The sequence below is a fragment of the Dromiciops gliroides genome, chromosome 2, assembly GCF_019393635.1.
Source record: "Dromiciops gliroides isolate mDroGli1 chromosome 2, mDroGli1.pri, whole genome shotgun sequence".
Lineage (NCBI taxonomy): Eukaryota > Metazoa > Chordata > Mammalia > Microbiotheria > Microbiotheriidae > Dromiciops > Dromiciops gliroides.
Window position 1 is genome coordinate 434,166,594 of NC_057862.1, and position 20,308 is coordinate 434,186,901.

The window sequence follows — 20,308 nt, forward strand, 5'->3', positions numbered from 1 at the left end:
TGATTTATTGATTAAATCTGTAGCCTTCTGTATGGAAAGGTCATGAAATCCATACTGACATAAAAGTTCAAGTGAAGAGAAGAAATAGTGGTTTGAACTTTTCTTCTCAGGTTGTACTTAATTTCCGCAAAAACTGTATCTTTATAAAGCCAAAAGACCACAGTATATGCTTCTAATACTGTTTTGTTTCTCTTTTTAGCCACTGATGACATTGTAAAGGTTGAAGTCTGGGATGTAGTTGACAAGGGTAAGTCATCCCCTCCTTTTTTAACCTGAAGCCTAAGTTATGTGTGTTTTATGCATGAAGATCAGCATAATTTCTTTCCTTGCTTTTATCCTTTTTTAAATGTTAGATTTTTTTCCCTCTGTTTCAGACAGTCTTAGTTGTGGACAGTTTTTGATAGGGATGTTGTGCATTAATTGTGAAACTTAACCTCTGGTTCTGCTGGTACAGAAAAGCTACTTGTTGCATTCTCCAGCCCATCCAAAGAAATAAATTTCATCTTTGTTGGCAACCACCAATGCTATTTACACATGGGGTTTTTTTTTAACCATTTACATAAATTATCTTTTATTCTATGTATGGTTTTAGTTTAAGATAGAATAAAACAGGGGCAGCTAGGTGGTGCAGCAGATAGAGTACCGGCCCTGGAGTCAGGAGGACCTGAGTTCAAATCCAGCCACAGACACTTGATACTTACTAGTTGTGTGACCCTGGGCAAGTCACCTAACCCCCATCACCTCACCAAAAAACAAAACAAACACACAAAAAACTGAATAAAACAAAAAATAAACTCCCCTAATGCCCCACAGAGTGTAAGATAAAGAGTCAAGAACATCGCTTTTATTCAATTTTACTTAGTAAGTCTTTGTAAAATAACATTTCTGGTTACTTTACCAAAGTTACCTTCCTAAGTCTGTGGTAAATTCTGACAAATCTGGCAAAAGAGTAGATTTATTCAAGGTAGAAATATCTTAGAAAAGTGGGCTTAAACCCTGTCCTAAATTCTTAAACATAAGGAAACATGTCAAAGCATGAGTTCTGAAGTTATCATATAAAACTGGAGAGATTCATGTGGAGTATAATTTTTTAATAATTACATTTTTACTAGAGCATCAACCTTATGAAATACCAGTGTTACAAAAATTGGGTTATTCTACCGTCCTTTATTCATGTGTCCTTAGTTGCCCAGCTCCTTTAAACCTCAAAGATATCCAAAAAACTGCTCAGAATTTTTTCTCCATCATAGAAAAGAAAAGAGTATTCTTTTTGACTCCTGAAAGATAAAGTAGCATCAGCATTATTCCTGTGGTATTTTTCCAACTGTGGAATACATACATATACAACTAATACCAGACTTCATGAGATGCTGGCTGAAACTCGGTGAAATAGTTTTTGCTGGTTTTTAAGGGGAAGTGAGAAAACAACTGACAGAGAGTGGGTTTTAGTCCATAACAAGGAGTGAGGGAGTGGATAGGAATATCTTTTCTAGCCATTTAATAAAATGCTATTTAATAAAATGTCTGAAGTTTCACTAATTAACAATCTCTTATTTTTATTTCTTCTCATACTCAGGGCAAAAATTTCTCCTCTGTGATTCTTTAGGTGAGAGTTTATACTAGTTGCATTAGCCTTGCCATAGTAAAGCATTTTTGCAGTGTAGTGCTGAATAAGATCTGGTCTTTTCCTTACCTTTTCCAAGATCTTATCTTAACATATATCGATAAGTTGCATGGTATCCAATTACAAGGCTTTATTTGAAATGGCAGACACTAGAAATATGTCTGAACATAATTTCCATGTTATTAGTTTCTCGCTTAAAATTAATATCTTATCTTCCTCATAATATTATTAAAGATTTAACAGATAATGGACAATTTAGAACTGATTTATAGTAGAAAATTATTTTTTGATCACCTTTACTTCAATGCTAAGTTTGTGGTAATGAAGTTCATATAGCCAGAGGTGCATTAAGCCATTCCAATCTAGCCTTGTGTTGACTTACATTTTTAAAAACTCTTTTCTGCAGTGCTTTTAGTGTATTTTAGAAGTTGCTTCCAGAGAATTACAAAACATCTTACTATTCTAAGTTCCAATTTTTCTTCTACATTATGAAAAAGGCAATATTCTGCAGCCATTTGGTAGTTTTTAGAATCTGCTAGTTTCTATTTAACCTAGCAGTGCTTTGCCTCCTAGCCTCGCTGTTAGTTTAATTTCCCCCTCCAGGCTGCTGTAAGAATTCATGAAGCAGGTTTGGTTTTTTTCTGCATACCTAGTGAACAATGACTTAGCACTGGATTGTTTTGTAGTAAAGATTTTAATTATCCCTAAACTAAAAGCATTTCTTCTTATGTTGAAATGGAATTATTGTCTTAAAAGACAGTAACTTCCTGAGTCAGAGATTAAATTGCCTTTTTATTTTGGTTTGGTTTTGCTTCCTAGTTCTAAAGCTTCTTGGAAATTGTTGTGTGTGTTTATTTATTGGATATCTATGGGGCTGGGGGTGTTGATTAGACCTTGTCATTTAAATGTCTAAATAATGTGTTTAGCTGGTGGTTTTCTACTTTTACCCCCCTTGGCCTGGAGAATCCATCTAAAGTAGGAGCTTAACCTGGGATCCACATATAGATATCAAGGGTTCTCTGGACTTGAATTGGGGGCTAGGGGGGAAGATTGTCTTTATTTTCACTATTCTATATATTTTATACATTTAAAAAACATTCTCAGAAGGGATCCCTGACACAAAAATGGTTTAAGTGACCCTGTTCTGAAGAATGCTTGGTGCCCCTAATGTGATATAGGAGGCTCTTGTGAGTTTCAGAGAAGCAGCAAATTGTAACATATCCATTATCACCATTCTTTTGCAGAAATTCTAGGTTAGTTCATGGAACAGTGTGAAAACCCTCTCAAGCCTATACCTGTGTTTTCACTATATTTTAAGATATATAATAATACATTTATGGTACCAGACATTACCTTTAAGCTTGTCCTAAAAGTAGTTCCTGAAATTCTTGGTTCTCGTTCATAAGCCATTATTGGCTAAGCATCAGTTAGTACCATCTGTCGACTTGGATCTGAGATGCATAGTAAAGTCATTTGACTCTTAGAAATCTAAGATGACACCTGACATATAAACATAAAAGGAACTGAGTAGCTCAGTTCACTGTGCTCAGTGGCACAGTGGATAGAACACTGTGCCTTGAATCAAGAAGACCTGAGTTAAAATCTGGCCTAACACTTAATGTCTGTGTGACCTTGGGCAAATCACTTAATCTCCATTTATCTCAGTTTCCTCAACTGTAAAATGGGGATAATAATAGCTCCTTCCTAGTGTTGTTGTGAAGAGCAAATGAGTTAATAATTGTAAAGAACTTAGTACACTGCCTGGTAGATAGGTACTATGTAAGTGCTAATTGCTGTTTTTATTATAACTATATACAAGATATCTACTGAAAGTTACCTCAGAGGGAAGGCATTAAGATTAAGGACTAGGAAAGGCTTCTTGTAGAAGGTGGGATTTTAGCTGAAACTTGAAGGAAGCCAGATGACAGAGGGTGAGAAGGGAGAGAATTACAAGCCTGGTACCAGCCAGGGGAAATGTCCAGAGTTAGGAAATAGAGGGTTCTGAGAAGAACAGTAAAGAGGCCAGTGTCACTTGATCTCCAAATATATGGAGGGGAATAAGGTATAAGAAGACTGGAAAGGCACAGATGGGGTGAGGTCCTAAAGTTCTAAAGAGACAGAATTGTTTATTTGATCCTGTAGGTAATAGGGAACTACTAGAGATTATTGAATGGGAGGGAGGGGTGACATGGTCAGCACTATATTTTAGGAAGATCATTTTGACAGCTCAGTGGAGAATAGATTGGAATAGGGAGAGGCTTGAGGCAGGGGATCCCAGCCAGCAAACCTTTACCATAGTTCAGTCATGAAGTGATAAGGGCCTCCACCAGGGTAGTGGCAGTGTCAGAGGAGAGAAGTGGGGGGGTGTGATGGATGGTACTAAGGCAGAATCAACAGCACTTGACAGCTGATATGGATATGAGGCAGGCTAAGAGAGTGAGGAGTCAAGGATGGTAACCTAAGTTGAGAGCCTTGGTGACTGGGAAGAGAGTTGACAGTAAAAGGGAGGGTTAGGAATAGGGGAGAGTTTTGAGAGGAAAATTATGAATTAATTTTTAGACATGTTGAGTTTAAGATGTCTATAGGACCTCCATTCCAGAATGTCTAATAGCCATTTGGATATGAGAGACTCAGAGGTCAGGAGAAGTAGATGACACTAGATCTGAGAGTCATCTGCATAGAGGTGATCATTGAAATCATGGGAGCTAATGAAGTGAAATAATATAGAAGGTTAGAGCCTTGGGAAACTGCCATGGTTAATGAATGTGACATAAATGAAGATCCAGCAAAGGATACAGAAGGTGTGGTCACAGATAGGAAAAAAGCCAGCAGAGAGCAGTGTCCTGAAAATTGATATCTCTCTATTCTATTAAAACCAGTGATCTGACTTGGCAGGGGCAGGGGAGGGGGATGGAGATAGAGGTGGAAATATAGTTTGTAAAGGGTTTTGTTTGTAAGTATGCTGTATTTAAGCAATTGATTAAAGGTAGCATTTTTTTTTTAATGAGAGAAACATTACCTCAGAGGACTGGCTTATAACTACATACCAGTGAATAAGCAGTCATACCAAATATATGTAAGTTTTTACATCCAGGGTTAAAACAAGACATGTTCAAAAAAAAAAACAACAAGCCATGTTCATGTTAGTTTCTTATAGAAACTAATTTATACTTCTTTGGGGAAAGGGAAATGGGACTAGAATTGATTTGACACAAATAAGACATAGAAGAAATGGGAAAAGAGGCTAATATTTAATAATAGGTACATGTAAATGTGTATGGAGAAAGCCTTAACTTCTTGCTTGGTGCCTTTAGTATCATTTATGCTCACTTGCTTAACCTTATATATAGGGCAGTAGTACCGTTGCCTGGTTTTTCATTTTTTGTTCTTGATGTTTAATAGTAATGTGGAGGGGCAGCCAGGTGGTGCAGTAGATAAGGCAATGGCCCTGGATTCAGGAGGACCTGAGTTCAAATCTGGCCCCAGACACTTGACACTTATTAGTTGTGTGAGCCTTGGGCAAGTCACTTAACCCTCATTGCCCCAACACCCCCCCCCAAAAAAAAATAAAAGAATAGTAATGTGGAAACAAAGAGCTCAGAGTTTCAGATGTGCTTGCTCTCAGTCCTTTTAATGTTACTTTAAAAAATAACATCCTGTTGGTGTTGAGTTTCAGGTTTTTTTATGTGAAAGGACAGCCCTCTATACCTCTCAGAACCAATCTGTCATCCTTATTACCTTTTTAAACATATAATTTGAACACTATCCTACTGTTTTCGGTTCACCACAGTGTGAGGAAGGTTGGAGCTGCTGGAGTGTAATTGAGGCAGTTTGGACCACAATGATTCTAACCTTTTGTGGGTTCACTTGTTTAACCATTTTATAATCCCTTAGAGAGTATAGCTTAAAATGAGATATATACATGTATGCATCAATATAATTAATACCAGATTGATATGGATGTATGGTACTGAGTGAGCCATCAGGCAGTCCAATTTGGAGCATTATGAGTTTGTAACAGTATTTGAGTATATTATGAAGGGTAGGTTATTTACCATAAACAGATAGTTGAACTGCCAAGCTTTCTCAGAAAATACTCCATCACCTTGCAGTATTCCTTGGTTATAATTTTGATTCTGGTAAAAGCAGCTCTTCAATTTATCTATATGGTTAACCAAGATGCCAGAGCAGCTTGTTGCATGTCTGTGCTTTGCCCCTCCTAAGACTGCTTAAAAAAAAAAGTTTCTTCCATTAGAATGTAAACTACTGGAGGGCAGGAGCTAGTTTTTTTTTGCTTTGTATATTTGTATCCCTAGCACTGAGCACAGTGCTAGGCACATGGTAAGTGCTTATGCTTAATAAATGTTTTTTCATTCATTCAGTAGCACTAATATACAAGGAATATATTGATAATACTAAAACAGTGCTTTTGTGGATGTTTGAGACTGATGTTAGTGTCCTAAAGAGAAAAAAAAATAAAGGCTAAGACCACCACCCCTTCTGATGACAGATTACAATTCTCTGACCATTGGTAATAGAGAACTACCAGTGAGGAAACTCCCTCTACCAGAGCTAATGAGCAATTTTTCTCCAGTTGATAGTCTTAGACAACTGTCTAAGACTGTGCCTGGGGCACAGTGAAGTTGTGACTTAACTTAGGTTGTATATGTAGGAGGTGGTACTTAGTGCCTCCAAGGCCAGGCCTCAATTTTCTATACAGTGCAAGTTCCTACAAGTCCTCTTAAACACTAATAAATTTACATCATGATATAGTGAGAAAGTATAGGTTTGAGAGTCCAGAGGACCCAGACTCAAATTTTAAGTCTGCTACCTAATAGTTGCATAGGTCTCAGGCAATTCACTTCATTTCTTTGGGCCTCTATTTCCCCATCTGTAAAAAAGAAAAGATTGAACTAGAATCTTTCTACCTCCAAATGGTGTGATCTTATGGAACAAGGTTGATAGGGAAAAAAAGATTTGAACCCTGTTTTTTGAACTTGGGATTCATAAAATCACCAGCGATTAAAAAAATAAAATATTTGATAGGATTTTAAAAATTAATTTCCAGGTGTGTTTTTTTTGTTGTTGTTCATAAAAAGAGATGATTAGAGGGTCCAAAAATGAACATAAAAAATAGGTAGGGATTTGGAAAATATCTTTGAAGAAGAATTAAAGGAATTGGGATTGTTTTGTCTATGAAAGAGAAAATGATCAATCAGCAAAGGCCTACTATGTGCTGGGCACTAGGGATACAAAGACAAAAATGAAAAGGTCTTTACCCTCAAGGAACTGAAATACTATTGGGGGAGACAACAGGCACACATATTAATTATATATAAAACAATGTATATAAAATATATACACGATAATTCTATCAGGGAAACTTCATGTATTAGGTGATGCTTGAGCTAAGCTTTGAAGGTAATTAGGGATTCTAAGAGGTGGAGGGGTCCTTTTTTTTTTTTTTGTGAGGCAGTGAGGGTTAATCCAGGCCCTGCAGGCCCTGTATTCAGGAGGACTTGAGTTCAAATGTGGTCTCAGACACTTAATAGCTGTGTGACCCTGGACAAGTCACTTAAGCCCAGTTGCCTCCACAAAAGAGACAGACCAGAATATTTAAATCTAGGTGTCATATTCTTACAGATGATAATTAAACACTTGAGAGTTGAAGAGAGTGTGTATTGAGAAAAAGCCCAGGACAGGCCCTGACCTTTTTTCTGTATTGAAAAGGTTTTCAAGAGGAAGATTGCCAAATGCAAGGGTAATGGAGAGGCTGTAAAGAAATCCCTCCTTGGACCTGTAAGAATAAGATCTATAGATAGCCACCTGTTTTGGATGGGTTTAAGTCCTGTTTACAGATATTTTATCAGTCAGTGCCCTTTCTAGTTCTATGTTCTGTGACTCAAAAGTATTGACATTCTGATAGCAATATATGATCCTTTCAGATTTAAAGGTAAGCAATTTTATTACCACTGAAACATTTTCTTCTTTGATTGTGGAAACCTTCTTTGGTTCTGATGAATAAAAGCCTTTGAGCTGTTTTTCCTGTTTTCACAAACACTGATCATTCTCTCATCCTTAACCAAAAGAATATATATGGTTAACTACTTAAGGAATCAAGCCATTGACTTTTAAAGGCGTATTAGGTAGCCTATATTTTTTATCTGGTGAAATCTTTTTCCCTTTGTGATTTTTTCAGGGGGTGGGGGAAGCACATAGAGTTACAAGTTTAGAAATGTTTCAGAAATTTTTTTTGACCTCTTCCTCTAGTTTAACAGTTATAATGAGTACTCAGTATATCTCAGTGCCATCACTGGTGCACAGTGCACAAACATCAAAGTCATTAAGTGACACCGTGACAAGAAAGAGAAGTCAAACTCTTAGTTACCATTTTCATGATTCCATAAATACCTATCAGAAGAAGGTTCCTTGCCTTTCTTCTAAAAATTTTTATTAAAACAGGTCCAGGATCTAGTTTAAGAATATTGAGACCTTACTTTTCCTCCTAGGCCAGTCTTTTCAGCCTTATGATCATTTTTGCTGCTGAATTCACTAGAAGCAATTCACATGAAGGTGTCTAACAGTTTTTCCCAACACCCTATTGAAACCCTGCTTTGTCATGCACTAAGGCTTCAGGTTAGTGCAACCTGGTTTTTCTGCCTTTTGTTTAAAATAGTCTGCACATTTACTTTGACCTGTATGCATTTTAATTTATGCTGCATTTCAGTTTTGAAATAATGTTGCATTTTACTTTCAATTGCAGTAGAGTAGGGAACAATTAGAATAGCTCTAATTGCTTTTCAGGCAGCTGCCTCATTCTAGTCCCTAATCAGTGTTACATTGCTGTTTCTTGCTTAGGGCAGGGTTTCAGTTTCACTCTAGCGTTCATTTTATTGACATTTATATGAAACCAGTTAGATGAAATTGATCCAGCAACATGTTTCAAGTTCATAAGATTGGAAATACATTGGTATGGGTTGCCTCATTAGCTAGTGAGTTCTCCATCATTGGAAATACCCAGGCAGAGCCTGGGACTATTTATTAGGGATGTTTTAGAGAGGAAAAGGAAAATCATGTATCCAAGTAATATTTGATTAGCTAAACTGTGAAGGCTCTTCTAGCTCTTTGGATTCTATGATTTTACAACAGCTGTGCTTGCTTTCATATGGGTGTGAGGGAGGAAAATAAGTGGGGAAGAACACTCTATCCCATTAGACAGTTTTGCATTTTTATATATTTAGCAGTTCTAGTCCATAATTTTTTTCTGTCTTTTAATAAGGAAAGTGCAAAAAACGAGGAGATGGTTTGAAACTGGAAAATGATCCTCAGGAGGTAAGCCATTTTGAGATGCCCAGTTTCTTCATCTTCCCTCTGTTATGTCTTTTTTAATGTTACAGGTCTGTTGTTTTATGCACATAATGTATTTCCAAGTTAGTTTATTTGATAATCCTATAAAAATGTCCAGATTTTTTACTTTGTAATAATGGACCTTTATTATTCTGGATCCCCACATTTCCCTCATCTTTACTCTCCTCATCTCTTAAGTGCCCAGATCAGATCCACCTACTTCAGGTACTAACACTTGTTGCATCTCCTCACAGCCCATATATGGTAACAATAGATGCAAATGGTACTAGTTGCCCATTCATGTGTCCCCTACCCATTTTGTTAGAAACTTTTTTTATCTATTGTCTGGTTATGCCAAATATCATCTGAACTATCTAACACATGTTAGTGAAGTATATGTTACCTTTTCTTATACCCAGGAATGACCACCTATATTTGAGCTACCTGAGTAGTGTTTTAAATTAGTTAATCACTCTTGAAGTGCCCTTCACAAAAATCATAGCTCCTAAGCAGATTTCATAGTGAAAAAGTTGATTTGAAGATAAATCCATTCTTCAGACTCTGAGATACTTTTTGTACTCTAGCACAAACTCTGAAGATGAATTGACATAATCAAAAGATATCCTGTATTCACAGTGAACATGCATAGATCCTTCTTTATATCAGAGATGTACCAGTGCTTCACAGATTCTGGGTGATTTTCATTTACATGGCAACATGTTAGGCTATAGCTTATGAGATTCTGAAATTCAAGATCTGACTTCAGAAATATGAGCTTTGTTTCAGATGCTTACCAGTAAGATACCTGCAGTATCTTTATTGTTACCTAAAAATCAGGTGTAAAATCTTATATGGGGGGGCAGCTAGGTGGCACAGTGGTAAAGCACCGGACCTAGACTCAGGAGTACCTGAGTTCAAATCTGGCCTCAGACGCTTGACACTTACTAGCTGTGTGACCCTGGGCAACTCACTTAACCCCCATTGCCCCGCAAACAAAACAAAACAAACAAACAAAAAAATCTTATATAGGGCCCAGTTTCCAATAACTAAGATAATATTCCTCCAATAATAATGCCTCATCGTGTAATGGAGGTGAACTTAAGTTTTTGGTGTCCATCCCAGTGGGACTGTAAGTTCTAGCAGATCCTACTAAGCTAGAAAGCTTTGAGTATATAAGCCTTGAGATGAACTGTGTATCTTTTATTTGAGGATCAGATTAACCAGGTTTCTAGGAGATCCTCACTAGAAATTTAGCCATAAAATGATTTTTTTCCCCATAGCAGTTCATGGAAACTCATGTAGGGTTGTTTGGAGGGAGTGAGATTGTAATCTTCATTAATAGAGTAATAACCACACTATTTGAGATGATAAATCTTTTGAAGTATTGAATAGAATAACTTGCTGCTTTTAACTTTTTAAGTGTTTCATTGTGCTTTAATTTCTATTTTGGTCATTTTTGCTCTCATAATATCCTTGGAAGTTAGGCAAAGCAGGTATTATCATATACATTTTATAGGCAAAGAACAGAACTCTTTAACAGAGGAGTTTAATGGCTTGTCTAGATCACAGGTTGAGATAGTGACAAAGCCAGAATTAGAGAACATGTATATCTTCTGAATCTCAATCCAGTGCTAGGCTACACTATCAAGGAAATTTAAAATGGCTAGTATTTAATAGAGTTCTGCACCCTAGCTATGATGCACAGTGTTATTGGACTTCAGCAGTCCCGCTTGCATGTCTGCAGATAACTTTAGAGTGAAATTCTATCCCGATTGAATAGGAGGGAGGACATCCTTAGGAATACATGAGTCTTTTGTCAGAGGGCTGAAGTGAGTAATTTATTCTTTCCTAGGAGCACCATGGCCAGGTACCTTAGAGTTTCACAGAAACAGCAAATATGGCACAAAATAGGAGAGGAGCTAGGAAGGGTTATAACATTTTGCTAATTGTGCCCTGTAAAATTTCTCTGGAAACATGTTATGAACTAAACCAGAAGAAATATCCTGCCCCAGAATGGCTGCCTACTTAAGGACTTTTTTTCCTTGCTTCTGGATACTAATTTGTTGATATAATGACAGTATCTAACCTTCTAAACCCTGAAGGCTGAATATTGTTGATAATTAGTATAAATGACAAAATATTTTTATTCTCTCAGTCAAAGATGCCTACCTACTTAATCTTTAAAGTTTTTTCAGGGGCAGCTAGGTAGCGCAGTGGATAAAACACTGGCCCTGGATTTAGGAGGACCTGAGTTCAAATCCAGCCTCAGACACTTGATACTTGACACTAGTTATGTGACCTTGGGCAAGTCACTTAACCCTCATTGCCCTGACAAAAAAAAATTTTTTTTTTTAAAGTTTTTTTGAATTTCAAAAAATGTCTACAAATGCCTTTGGGGGAATGAAATAATTTATGATTTCTGTTCCTTTCTCTTCCTAGGCAGAATCAGAGATGGCTCTGGATGCTGAGTTCCTGGATGTATATAAGAACTGTAATGGGGTAGTCATGATGTTCGATATCACAAAGCAATGGTAAGGAAGAAGTAAGGTGGTTCTCTAAATTAACAGGCTCTCACTTATTTTAGAAAAGTCAGTATGACTGCATATTCACTGTTTATCAAGTAACTTAACATGGCAGCCTCCTTATTCATCTGATAAAGTGGCTAAAACAAGATCCCTTAATGACTCAGATTATTGCATTGGGCTCTGCATGTTTTGGGAAGATGTTATTACTAATGTATATATTTCCTGGCTGAGAACCAATGCCTAGAAAGTACTTGAAGTTAAATTGGAATTTCATATTCTTTATGTAAAATTGATATCAGTGTCTAAAAAAGAACAAACAGGGTTTATAGTCACAGGTTGGTTGGGTAAAGAGTGAACAAGATCTAGGTTAGCTGTGTTAGGTCAGTCTTTGGTTAATGTACATTTACTCATCTCTTAAGTTCACCAATGCCACAATCTGGAGGATAGCCAGGTACCAAACATCTTCTTTATTCAGACTTGACCATTTGTACATCTTAATGTCTGTTTTGAAGTATCAGTTTTTGATACTCATCTGCTTACATAAACAATGATACCTTTATCCTCTTTAATACTTCACCAGTACCTTGGAAGTTTATTGTGATTCCCTTTTACTAGCGTTTGTATAACCTTTTGAGTATGGCTTCTAGTGATTGATAAACACCATAGATCAGCTCTTATATAAGGAATACAGAACTTGTTGGTCATTTGACCTAGATGTTGCAGTACTTTATACCATAGCTTCCACACTTCAAGACAGGTTATAGAAGCTTTATTTAGAAACAAAGTACACATTACTATGGAGAGGCTTATTTAACAAAGCAGCGTTCTTCCCCTTTACAAGCTTTTATACTATGACAATTTGCAGTAGTCTTACAAGAGGATTTGTCTGCATTTTGACTATGACATATAACTTTATCATTGTCTAGCCTTCAAATACTGTTTGTTAGCTTTTTCAGCCCAATACCAAGGACATGGATGAGAAGAGTTTTTAAAAAACAAGGATAAGGAGTACTTGCATGATTTTTTGCTTAGAATGGAATGCCGTGGAATCCAGTTTCTAAAATACATATACTCATTTCAAAAGTGGGAATATGCAGTGCCTCTTTCTTTTTGCCTCCACATCTGGATCCCTTTGCCTTAAAGATGACCTAGGATTCTTGAAGGCTATGCCACTATAACCCACTGCCTGAAAGGTTCTACCATCCTGGAAAGGCAGTTACAGTCCTGAAGACAGACCGTTTTGTGAGGACTAGCCTTGTCAAATATGGAAAGGTTTATCATTAGACACTAACAACAATATAATGAATTCTTTGGCCAGTGAAACTAAGGAACAAAGAAAATTTCAGGCAGCTAGGTGGCACAGTGGATAAAGCACTGACCCTGGATTCAGGAGGACCTGAGTTCAAATCTGGCCTCAGACACTTGATACTAGCTGTGTGACCCTGGGCAAGTCACTTAATCCTCATCGCCTTGCAAAAACAAAACAGAGCAAACACACTTTTGAGGGGCAGCTAGGTGGCACAGTGGATAAAGCACCAGCCCTGAATTCAGAAGGACCTGAGTTCAAATCCAGCCTCAGACACTTACATTTCCTAGCTGTGTGACCCTGGGTGAGTCACTTAGCCCTCATTGCCCCACCAAAAAAAAAATCCTTCTGTATATAGCCTAGATCAGATTGCTTGCTGTCTTGGGGAGGGGGAAGGGAGGGGAGGAAGGGAAAGAGATTTGAAACTGGAAATCTTATAGAGACAGATGTTGAAAACTATCTCTACATATAACTAGAAAATAATAAAATACTTTTGTAATTTAAAGAAAAAAAGAAAATTTCAAAGTGGTCTCTAGTTCTATGTGGCCCCTTTCTGTTTGTGTGGTCATTGGTAGAAAAAAGAGCAGAAATGCTAAGATTGATATAATTTTTAGACTAGCTATAAATACCTTATTTAACATTATTGGAAGAACTGAATTATAAAAATTTTGACAGTATTGCTCTAAATAAAACCAGAGGGCACTCACTGTCCAAAGAGAACAAGAAATATCATTTCTTGAGATGCATCTGGTAACTTGAATGTGAAGGTGGAGATAGGGATGGGTGGCCAAAAAAGCAAATTGAAAAAATGTGGCAGGGGCAGCTAGGTGGTGCAGTAGATAAAGCACTGGCCCTTGGATTCAGGAGGACCTGAGTTCAAATCCGACCTTAGACACTTGACACTTGCTAGCTGTGTGATTCTGGGCAAGTCACTTAACCCTCATTGCCCTATAAAAACAAACAGAAGAAAATGTGGCTTAGGAAAAAAAAAATTTTAATCCAAAGGTTTGTAGATTACACAGAATCCTGTATGTTATACTACCATGAAAAGAGAACCTGTAGGTATTAGACATGGCGAATACCAAATAACATTACAAAAAAAATTTTTTTAATTGGTTAGACCTTAACAGTTGATCTCGTTTGTATGACAAGTCAACTTCTTAGAGCAAATACCAAAGTCAATACTTAACCAAAAGAAAGAATAAAAATAAAAGATGGGAATTCGATTAAAACAGCTCCAGTATGACCTATTTAAGCAATGTGGAGAAAAATAGGAAACAAATAAAAGAACATACATAGATAGACCTATCACCATTTCCTGTGGAAGTTTAATATAAAGTATTTGCCAGAGTGAAGGGTCCAAAAAAGCCTAAAAATTGCCTGAGTCAGCAAACATCTGATCTCCTTGCAAAACAGAAAGATAACAACTAAGGGCAATACTAGTCCAGATTTTAAACTCATTTGTAAAATCCTACAGAGGAAGATGGTAAAAAATTATGAACAATAGTCCTGCTAGAGGAAAGTAAATAAATCAGCTGCCTCATAATTAGTAAGGACCCAGACACTAGGCTTCCTGTCTACTCAGACTGGCCCAGGTACAGAATCTTTGTCCTTGCTCTCCCATACTCTGTGGGAAGTAAAACAAATCATCTTCCTATCCTGGGCCTGGAGAACAGCTCCCCTTACTATTTTAATGGTTGTAACAATCTACTGCCATGTGACTAACAGATTCTCTTGTTCCCTTCTCACAGTCCATGTGATTCATAATTCAAAGCTGTCTAGGTGAAAACTCCCTTTCCCTGCTACCACTCAAAGTTACCAGTGACCTCTTAATTGCCAAATCCAGGGGACTTTTCTCTGTTCTCATTCTTTTTTACCTCTCTGCAGCCTTTGGCACTATCAGCCATCCTCTTCTCAGTACTCTTTTCTCTAGGTTTTTGGGACACTACTCTCTCCTGTTTCTCTTACCTATATAACCACTCATTTTCAGGTTCCTTTGCTGCATCTTCATCTAAGTCATACGTGCTAACCATGGGTGTCCCTCAGGGCTCTGTCCTGGGACCTCTTCTCTTCGCCCTCTATAGTATTTCACTTGGTGATTTCATCAGCCCCCAAGGATTCAATTGTCATCTCCATGCAGATGACCCTCATCTCTGCTTATCTAGTCCTACCAGTCTCACATCTCCGACTACTCTATTAGACATCTCAAACTGGATGTCCTACAGAAGTCTTACACTTAAGGTGTCCAAAATTGAACTCATTGTCTTTTCTGGAAAACTTTCCTTCTTCTTAACTGTTCTATTACTATTGAGGATACCACCTTTCTCATGGTCACCTGAGCTTGCATTCAAGATATTATCCTTGACTCTTCACTCTCATACCACCAACAACCCCCCTACACACACACACACACACACACACACTAGTTTTGCTCAAGTCCTGTCATTTCTACTTTCATAACTTCTCTCCTATATGTCTCTTTCTCTCCTCTGACTCTGTCACCATACTGATATGAGCCCTCATTATCTAATGTCTGAACTATTACCGTAGCCTGCTACTTGGTCTGCCTGCCATGAGTCTCTCCCTCCTCCAGTGCATTCCCCTACTCAATAAATTCCAGAGATTTCTTGTCATCTTCAGGATCAAATGCAAAAATCTTCTTTTTGGCATTCAAAGCTCTTGACCATCTAGTTCTTCTCCTTCCCCCAACCTTTGCATTCTTATACATTATATCCCACCATATACTCATCAGGACAATGGCATTGGCCTCCTTGCTGTTCCTTGCATAAGATACTCTTATCTCTCAACTGGGAATTTTCTCTGGCTGTCCCTCACACCTGGCAAGTTCTCCTTCCTCATATCTGCCTCTTGGTTTCCCTGCCCTATTTCAAGGCCCAGCTTAAATCCTATGTTTGATACGAAGCTTTTCCCAATCTCTTTCAGTTCTAATGCATTCACTCTGTTGATTATTTCCAATTTATCTTGTATATAGCTTGTTTATACATAGTTTTTTGCCTGTTGTCTCCCCCATTGGATTATGACCTCCTCAAGGGAAGGGACTGATATTTTCTCTTATCTCTAGAGCTTAGTACAGTGCCTGGCACATAGTAGGCACTTGATAAAAGTTTGACTGATTTTGCTCTAGTTTTAGAAAGTCAGTCGTTTCTGCCAGGGCCAGGCTCCCCACTTTTGCCTTTGCTCCTATCTCCTCTAGACAGATACCCTTCTTCACTCATTTCTTCTCTAATCTTTAGTCTGTATCTTCTATTCCTTCCCTGGTGCCTACAAACCTGCTATACTTACCCCTGTTCTTAAAAAAAACTTCACTTAACTCTACTCACTTTTCAATCTGATGTCCTATATCTCTCTTGAAAAAAAAAGTTTGTTCTGAATCTAATGAAAAGGGGGGGGGGGTCCATACAAAATAAAACAGAAAAAGAGGATTACATGTGAAATGATGTATCTCCATTTCATATAGTTCACTTTTATTTATGTGTGTGTATAAATTCAACATGTTGCTTGTTTTTAATTGATTTTTTTTACATCATAGTTTTCCCCAGTATCCTTCCTCTACCTTCCTGTTCTCCCTCCCAAAGAGCCATTCCATAAAACAAACGATGTTTTTAAAGCCCCCCCAAAAAAAAGGCATAAGATTGGGGGGGGGGGATCAGCACACCCAAACAATACATTGAAAAAGTGTAAAAACACATATAAAATGCAAGACCTGTGGACCTTCCACCTCTGTGAAGGGCTGATTTGAGAGTGTGTTCTCATTTCTCTTGAGCCATGCTTCTACTTTATAATTTTGCAACACTCACTTTTGAGTGTTTTTTGGTGGTTCTTTCCATTTACATTTTTGTAGTGATTGTGTTTGTTGTTTTCTTGGTTCACCTTACTTCACTATGTATTAATTCATGTAGATCTTTCCATGCTTCTCCATATTCATCAGTCATGTTTCTTAAAGCACAGTAATATTCCATTACATTTCATGAACAACAGTTTATTTAGCCATTCCCTAATTGATGGGTATATACTTTGTTTCCCCTTCTTTGCTATTGCAAACAGTGCTGCTGCTATAAATATTTTGGTATAGATAAAGACTTTTTTCTTATCACTAGCTTCATTGAGGTATAGGCCAATAATGGAATCTTTGGATCAAAGATTATGAACGTTTTCTTTTCTTTGTAGAATTCCAAATTGCTTTCCAAAATGTTTGTACCAGTACACAGCTCTGTCAACAATATATGAATGTGCCTATCTTACAACAACCCCTCCAACACTGAATATTTCCATTTTTTTGTTCTTTGCTAATTTGCAAGGTGTGGGGTGGTGAACCCTTAGGGTTGTTTTGATTTGCATTTCTTTTCTTATTAGTGATTTGGATCATTCTTTCATACTGTGGTTCATACTTTGCAGTTCTTTTTTTTTTTTTTTTGCTGCCCCTGCAATTCTTTTTTGTGATAAATGTGTTAGAGATTTTCTCATCTTCAGCAGTTTTTCTTATCCTAGGTTGTATTGATTTTGTCTGTGCAAAAGATTTTCAGTTTCATGTAATCAAAATTATCTATTTTATCTTTGAGAATTGAATAAAGAATAAATCCCTTATTTGGTTAAGAATACATCTCCTGGGGACAGCTAGGTGGCGCAGTGGATAAAGCACCAGCCTTGGATTCAGGAGTACCTGAGTTCAAATTTGGCCTCAGACACTTGACACTTACTAGCTGTGTGACCCTAGGCAAGTCACTTAATCCCTATAGCCCTGCAAAAACCAAACAAACAAACAAACAAAAACAAGAATACATCTCCTGGGGGCAGCTAGGTGGCATAGTGGATAGAGCACCAGCCCTGGAGTCAGGAGTACCTGAGTTCAAATCTGGCCTCAGACACTTAAAACTTACTAGCTGTGTGACCCTGGGCAAGTCACTTAACCCCAATTGCCTCACCAAAAACAAAAACAAAAAAAAGAATACATCTCCTATGGATAAAGCACCCACCCTGGATTTAGAAGGACCTGAGTTCAAATCTCAGACACTTGACACTAGCTGTGTGGCCCTGGACAAGTCGCTTAACCCTCATTGCCCCTCAAAACAAAACAAAAAAAAGTAATTAAACCTATAGCTATGAAGTATATATGATCTGCTTCTCTTGTGATTATTATTGGAATATGGTATAACAACATGTTACTTTTGGGGCAGCTAGGTGGCGCAGTGGATTCTAGAGTACCTGAGTTCAAATCAGGCCTCAAACACTTGACACTTACTAGCTGTGTGACCCTGGGCAAGTCACTTAACCCCCCTAAGCCCCACCCAAAAACAAACAAAAAAAACCCATGTTACTTTTGAAGAAGACTTGTTTGTCTGTGTTTCCATCTGAACATTATTTTTTATTCTTTTCTGTGCATTTTTAATGCTTCAGTTGACCCTCTTTTATTTATTTTTTGGTAATATTATCACTAGCTTTGCTCTTTTCCCCAAAATCCCCATCTTCAGTAAAAGGGCGGGGGGAATCCTTGTAACAAATAAGTATAGTAAAATGAAACAAATCTACACACATTTGCCATGTCAATGCGCAGCTAGGTGGCACAGTGGATAGAGCATGGGCCCTGGAGTCAGGAGGACTTCAGTTCAAATCTGGCCTCAGATACTTGACACTTACTAGCTGTGTAACCTTGGGCAAGTCACTTAACCCCAATTGCCTCACCACCCACCGCCCCGCCCCCCCCAAAAAAGAGGAAAAAAAATAATTTTGCACATTAGGTCCATCACCCCTCTGTCAGGAGATAGGTAGCATACTTCATCGTTAGTCCTCTGTTGACATTGGTCATTGAATTAGTAATAATTCTTAAGTCTTTCCAAGTCATTTTTCTTTACAACATTGTTGTTACTATATACATTTTATGTAAATCTTGCTAGGTGTCTCTGAAACCATCCTTTTCATCATTTTTTTATGGCTGAATACTATTCCATAATTCATTATAATCTATAATTCAGCCATTCCCCAGTTGATGGCCATCTTCTTTGTCCCCAGCTCTTTGCTACAGCAAACAAATATTTTTGTATGAATGGATGTTTTTCTTTTTTCTCTGATCTCTTTGGAAGATAGACCTGGTAGCAATATTGATGAGTTAAAGGGTCTACACTAAATTATTTGGGCATGGTTCCAAATTGCTTTCCAGAATAATCGAACCAGTTCCCCTGTATCTCTTCTCCCCTTAATAGCCAGACTCCCAGAAAAAGTTATCTACATTTGTGCTTTCTACTTACCCTCTAGCTCTCATCCCCTTGCAGTCTGATTTTTGACTCGACAATTGACTGAAACTTCTTTCTAAAGTTTATCTAACTCTTAATTGCTATATATGTTGGCCTTTTCTCAGATCTCATCATTCTTGACCTTTATGCCTGTGTTGGCCATGCTTGCCCCTTTCTAAATACTTTCTCCCTTGACTTGCATGACTGTTCTCTCTTTGCTGTCTCCTACCTGTCTGATAGTTTCTTCTCTGTCTTCTTGGCTTTATTATCATCTGTGTCCCATTCTCATCCCTATTGATGCTTTGTGTGAGAGCTCCCGCAGGGCATTATCCCAGGCCCTTATCTCTTCCTTTTGGATAATCATATCAGCTCCCATTAGTTTAGCTATTTCTGTTTATGACACTCAGATCTTTGTGTCCAGTCTTCAAATAGATGTTATTACCTCCCACTTAAACCACCCACCCTTTTTCCTAAGTTAACTGTTGCTGTAAAGCATGCCATTACCTTTCCAGTTACCCAAGTTCCAACTGTGGCATCATCTTCCATTCTTTACTCTTCCTCATCTCCCACTCATCAGTTTTCAGGTTCTTTTGATTCTAGTTCCACACACTCTCTTACCTCTGTCCCCTTCTTTCCTGTTAGGTGGAACAGTGGATAGAACACTGGCCTTGGTGTCCGGAGGACCTGAGTTAAAATCTCACCTCAGACACTTACAAGCTGTGTGATCCTGGGCAAGTTACTTAACACCAATTGCCTTAAACATCCAGGGCCATCTCCAGTTGTCTTGATATATGTCTTGCCACTGTACCCAGATGGCTCTGGAGGAGAGAGTGAGGCTGGTGACCTTGCACAGCTCTCACTGACTTAAATCCAATTCACTGCAAGTCATGACATCACCCCAGTGTCATGGTCCTCTTTGAGAATTGTAACGATTGGAATGAGCCACCTGCTGGAGACTTACTGTAGAAAAGTTCCGCCATGAAAGGAAGGTCTTTGAGGGCAAGAACATGCGTCTTTTCTTTGGCGTCAGGAAGTGACGTTTGCTAGTGGGAGGAAGAAGGAGGAACCTGGTGCTCTGACTGGGGCTCTTTCCTTTGGACTCTGGTGGAGAGCGGAGCTAGAAATGTCCTCTCCCTTTAATAGATAGATGAATGTAGGCCTTTCTCTCTCTTTACCAAATTCTTATTCTCCTTAATAAATGCTTAAAAGTCTAACTCTTGCTAAAGCTTATAATTTATTGGCGACCACTCATTAGAGA

The 20,308-nt window shown here is 37.9% G+C and overlaps 1 protein-coding gene across 2 annotated transcripts in view; it reads left to right on the forward strand.

Moving 5' to 3' along the window:
- Positions 1–20,308, forward strand: part of RABL6 (RAB, member RAS oncogene family like 6) — a 90,403-nt gene that overhangs the window by 20,462 nt on the left and 49,633 nt on the right. Inside the window, exons 3-6 of one of the 2 annotated variants that reach the window (XM_043983631.1) lie at positions 200–247; positions 1,577–1,606; positions 8,904–8,956; positions 11,411–11,502. In XM_043983631.1, the coding sequence (XP_043839566.1) occupies positions 200–247; positions 1,577–1,606; positions 8,904–8,956; positions 11,411–11,502 (223 nt within the window). The remainder of the gene's footprint in view (positions 1–199; positions 248–1,576; positions 1,607–8,903; positions 8,957–11,410; positions 11,503–20,308) is intronic. The other variant, XM_043983633.1, reaches the window with a different exon arrangement.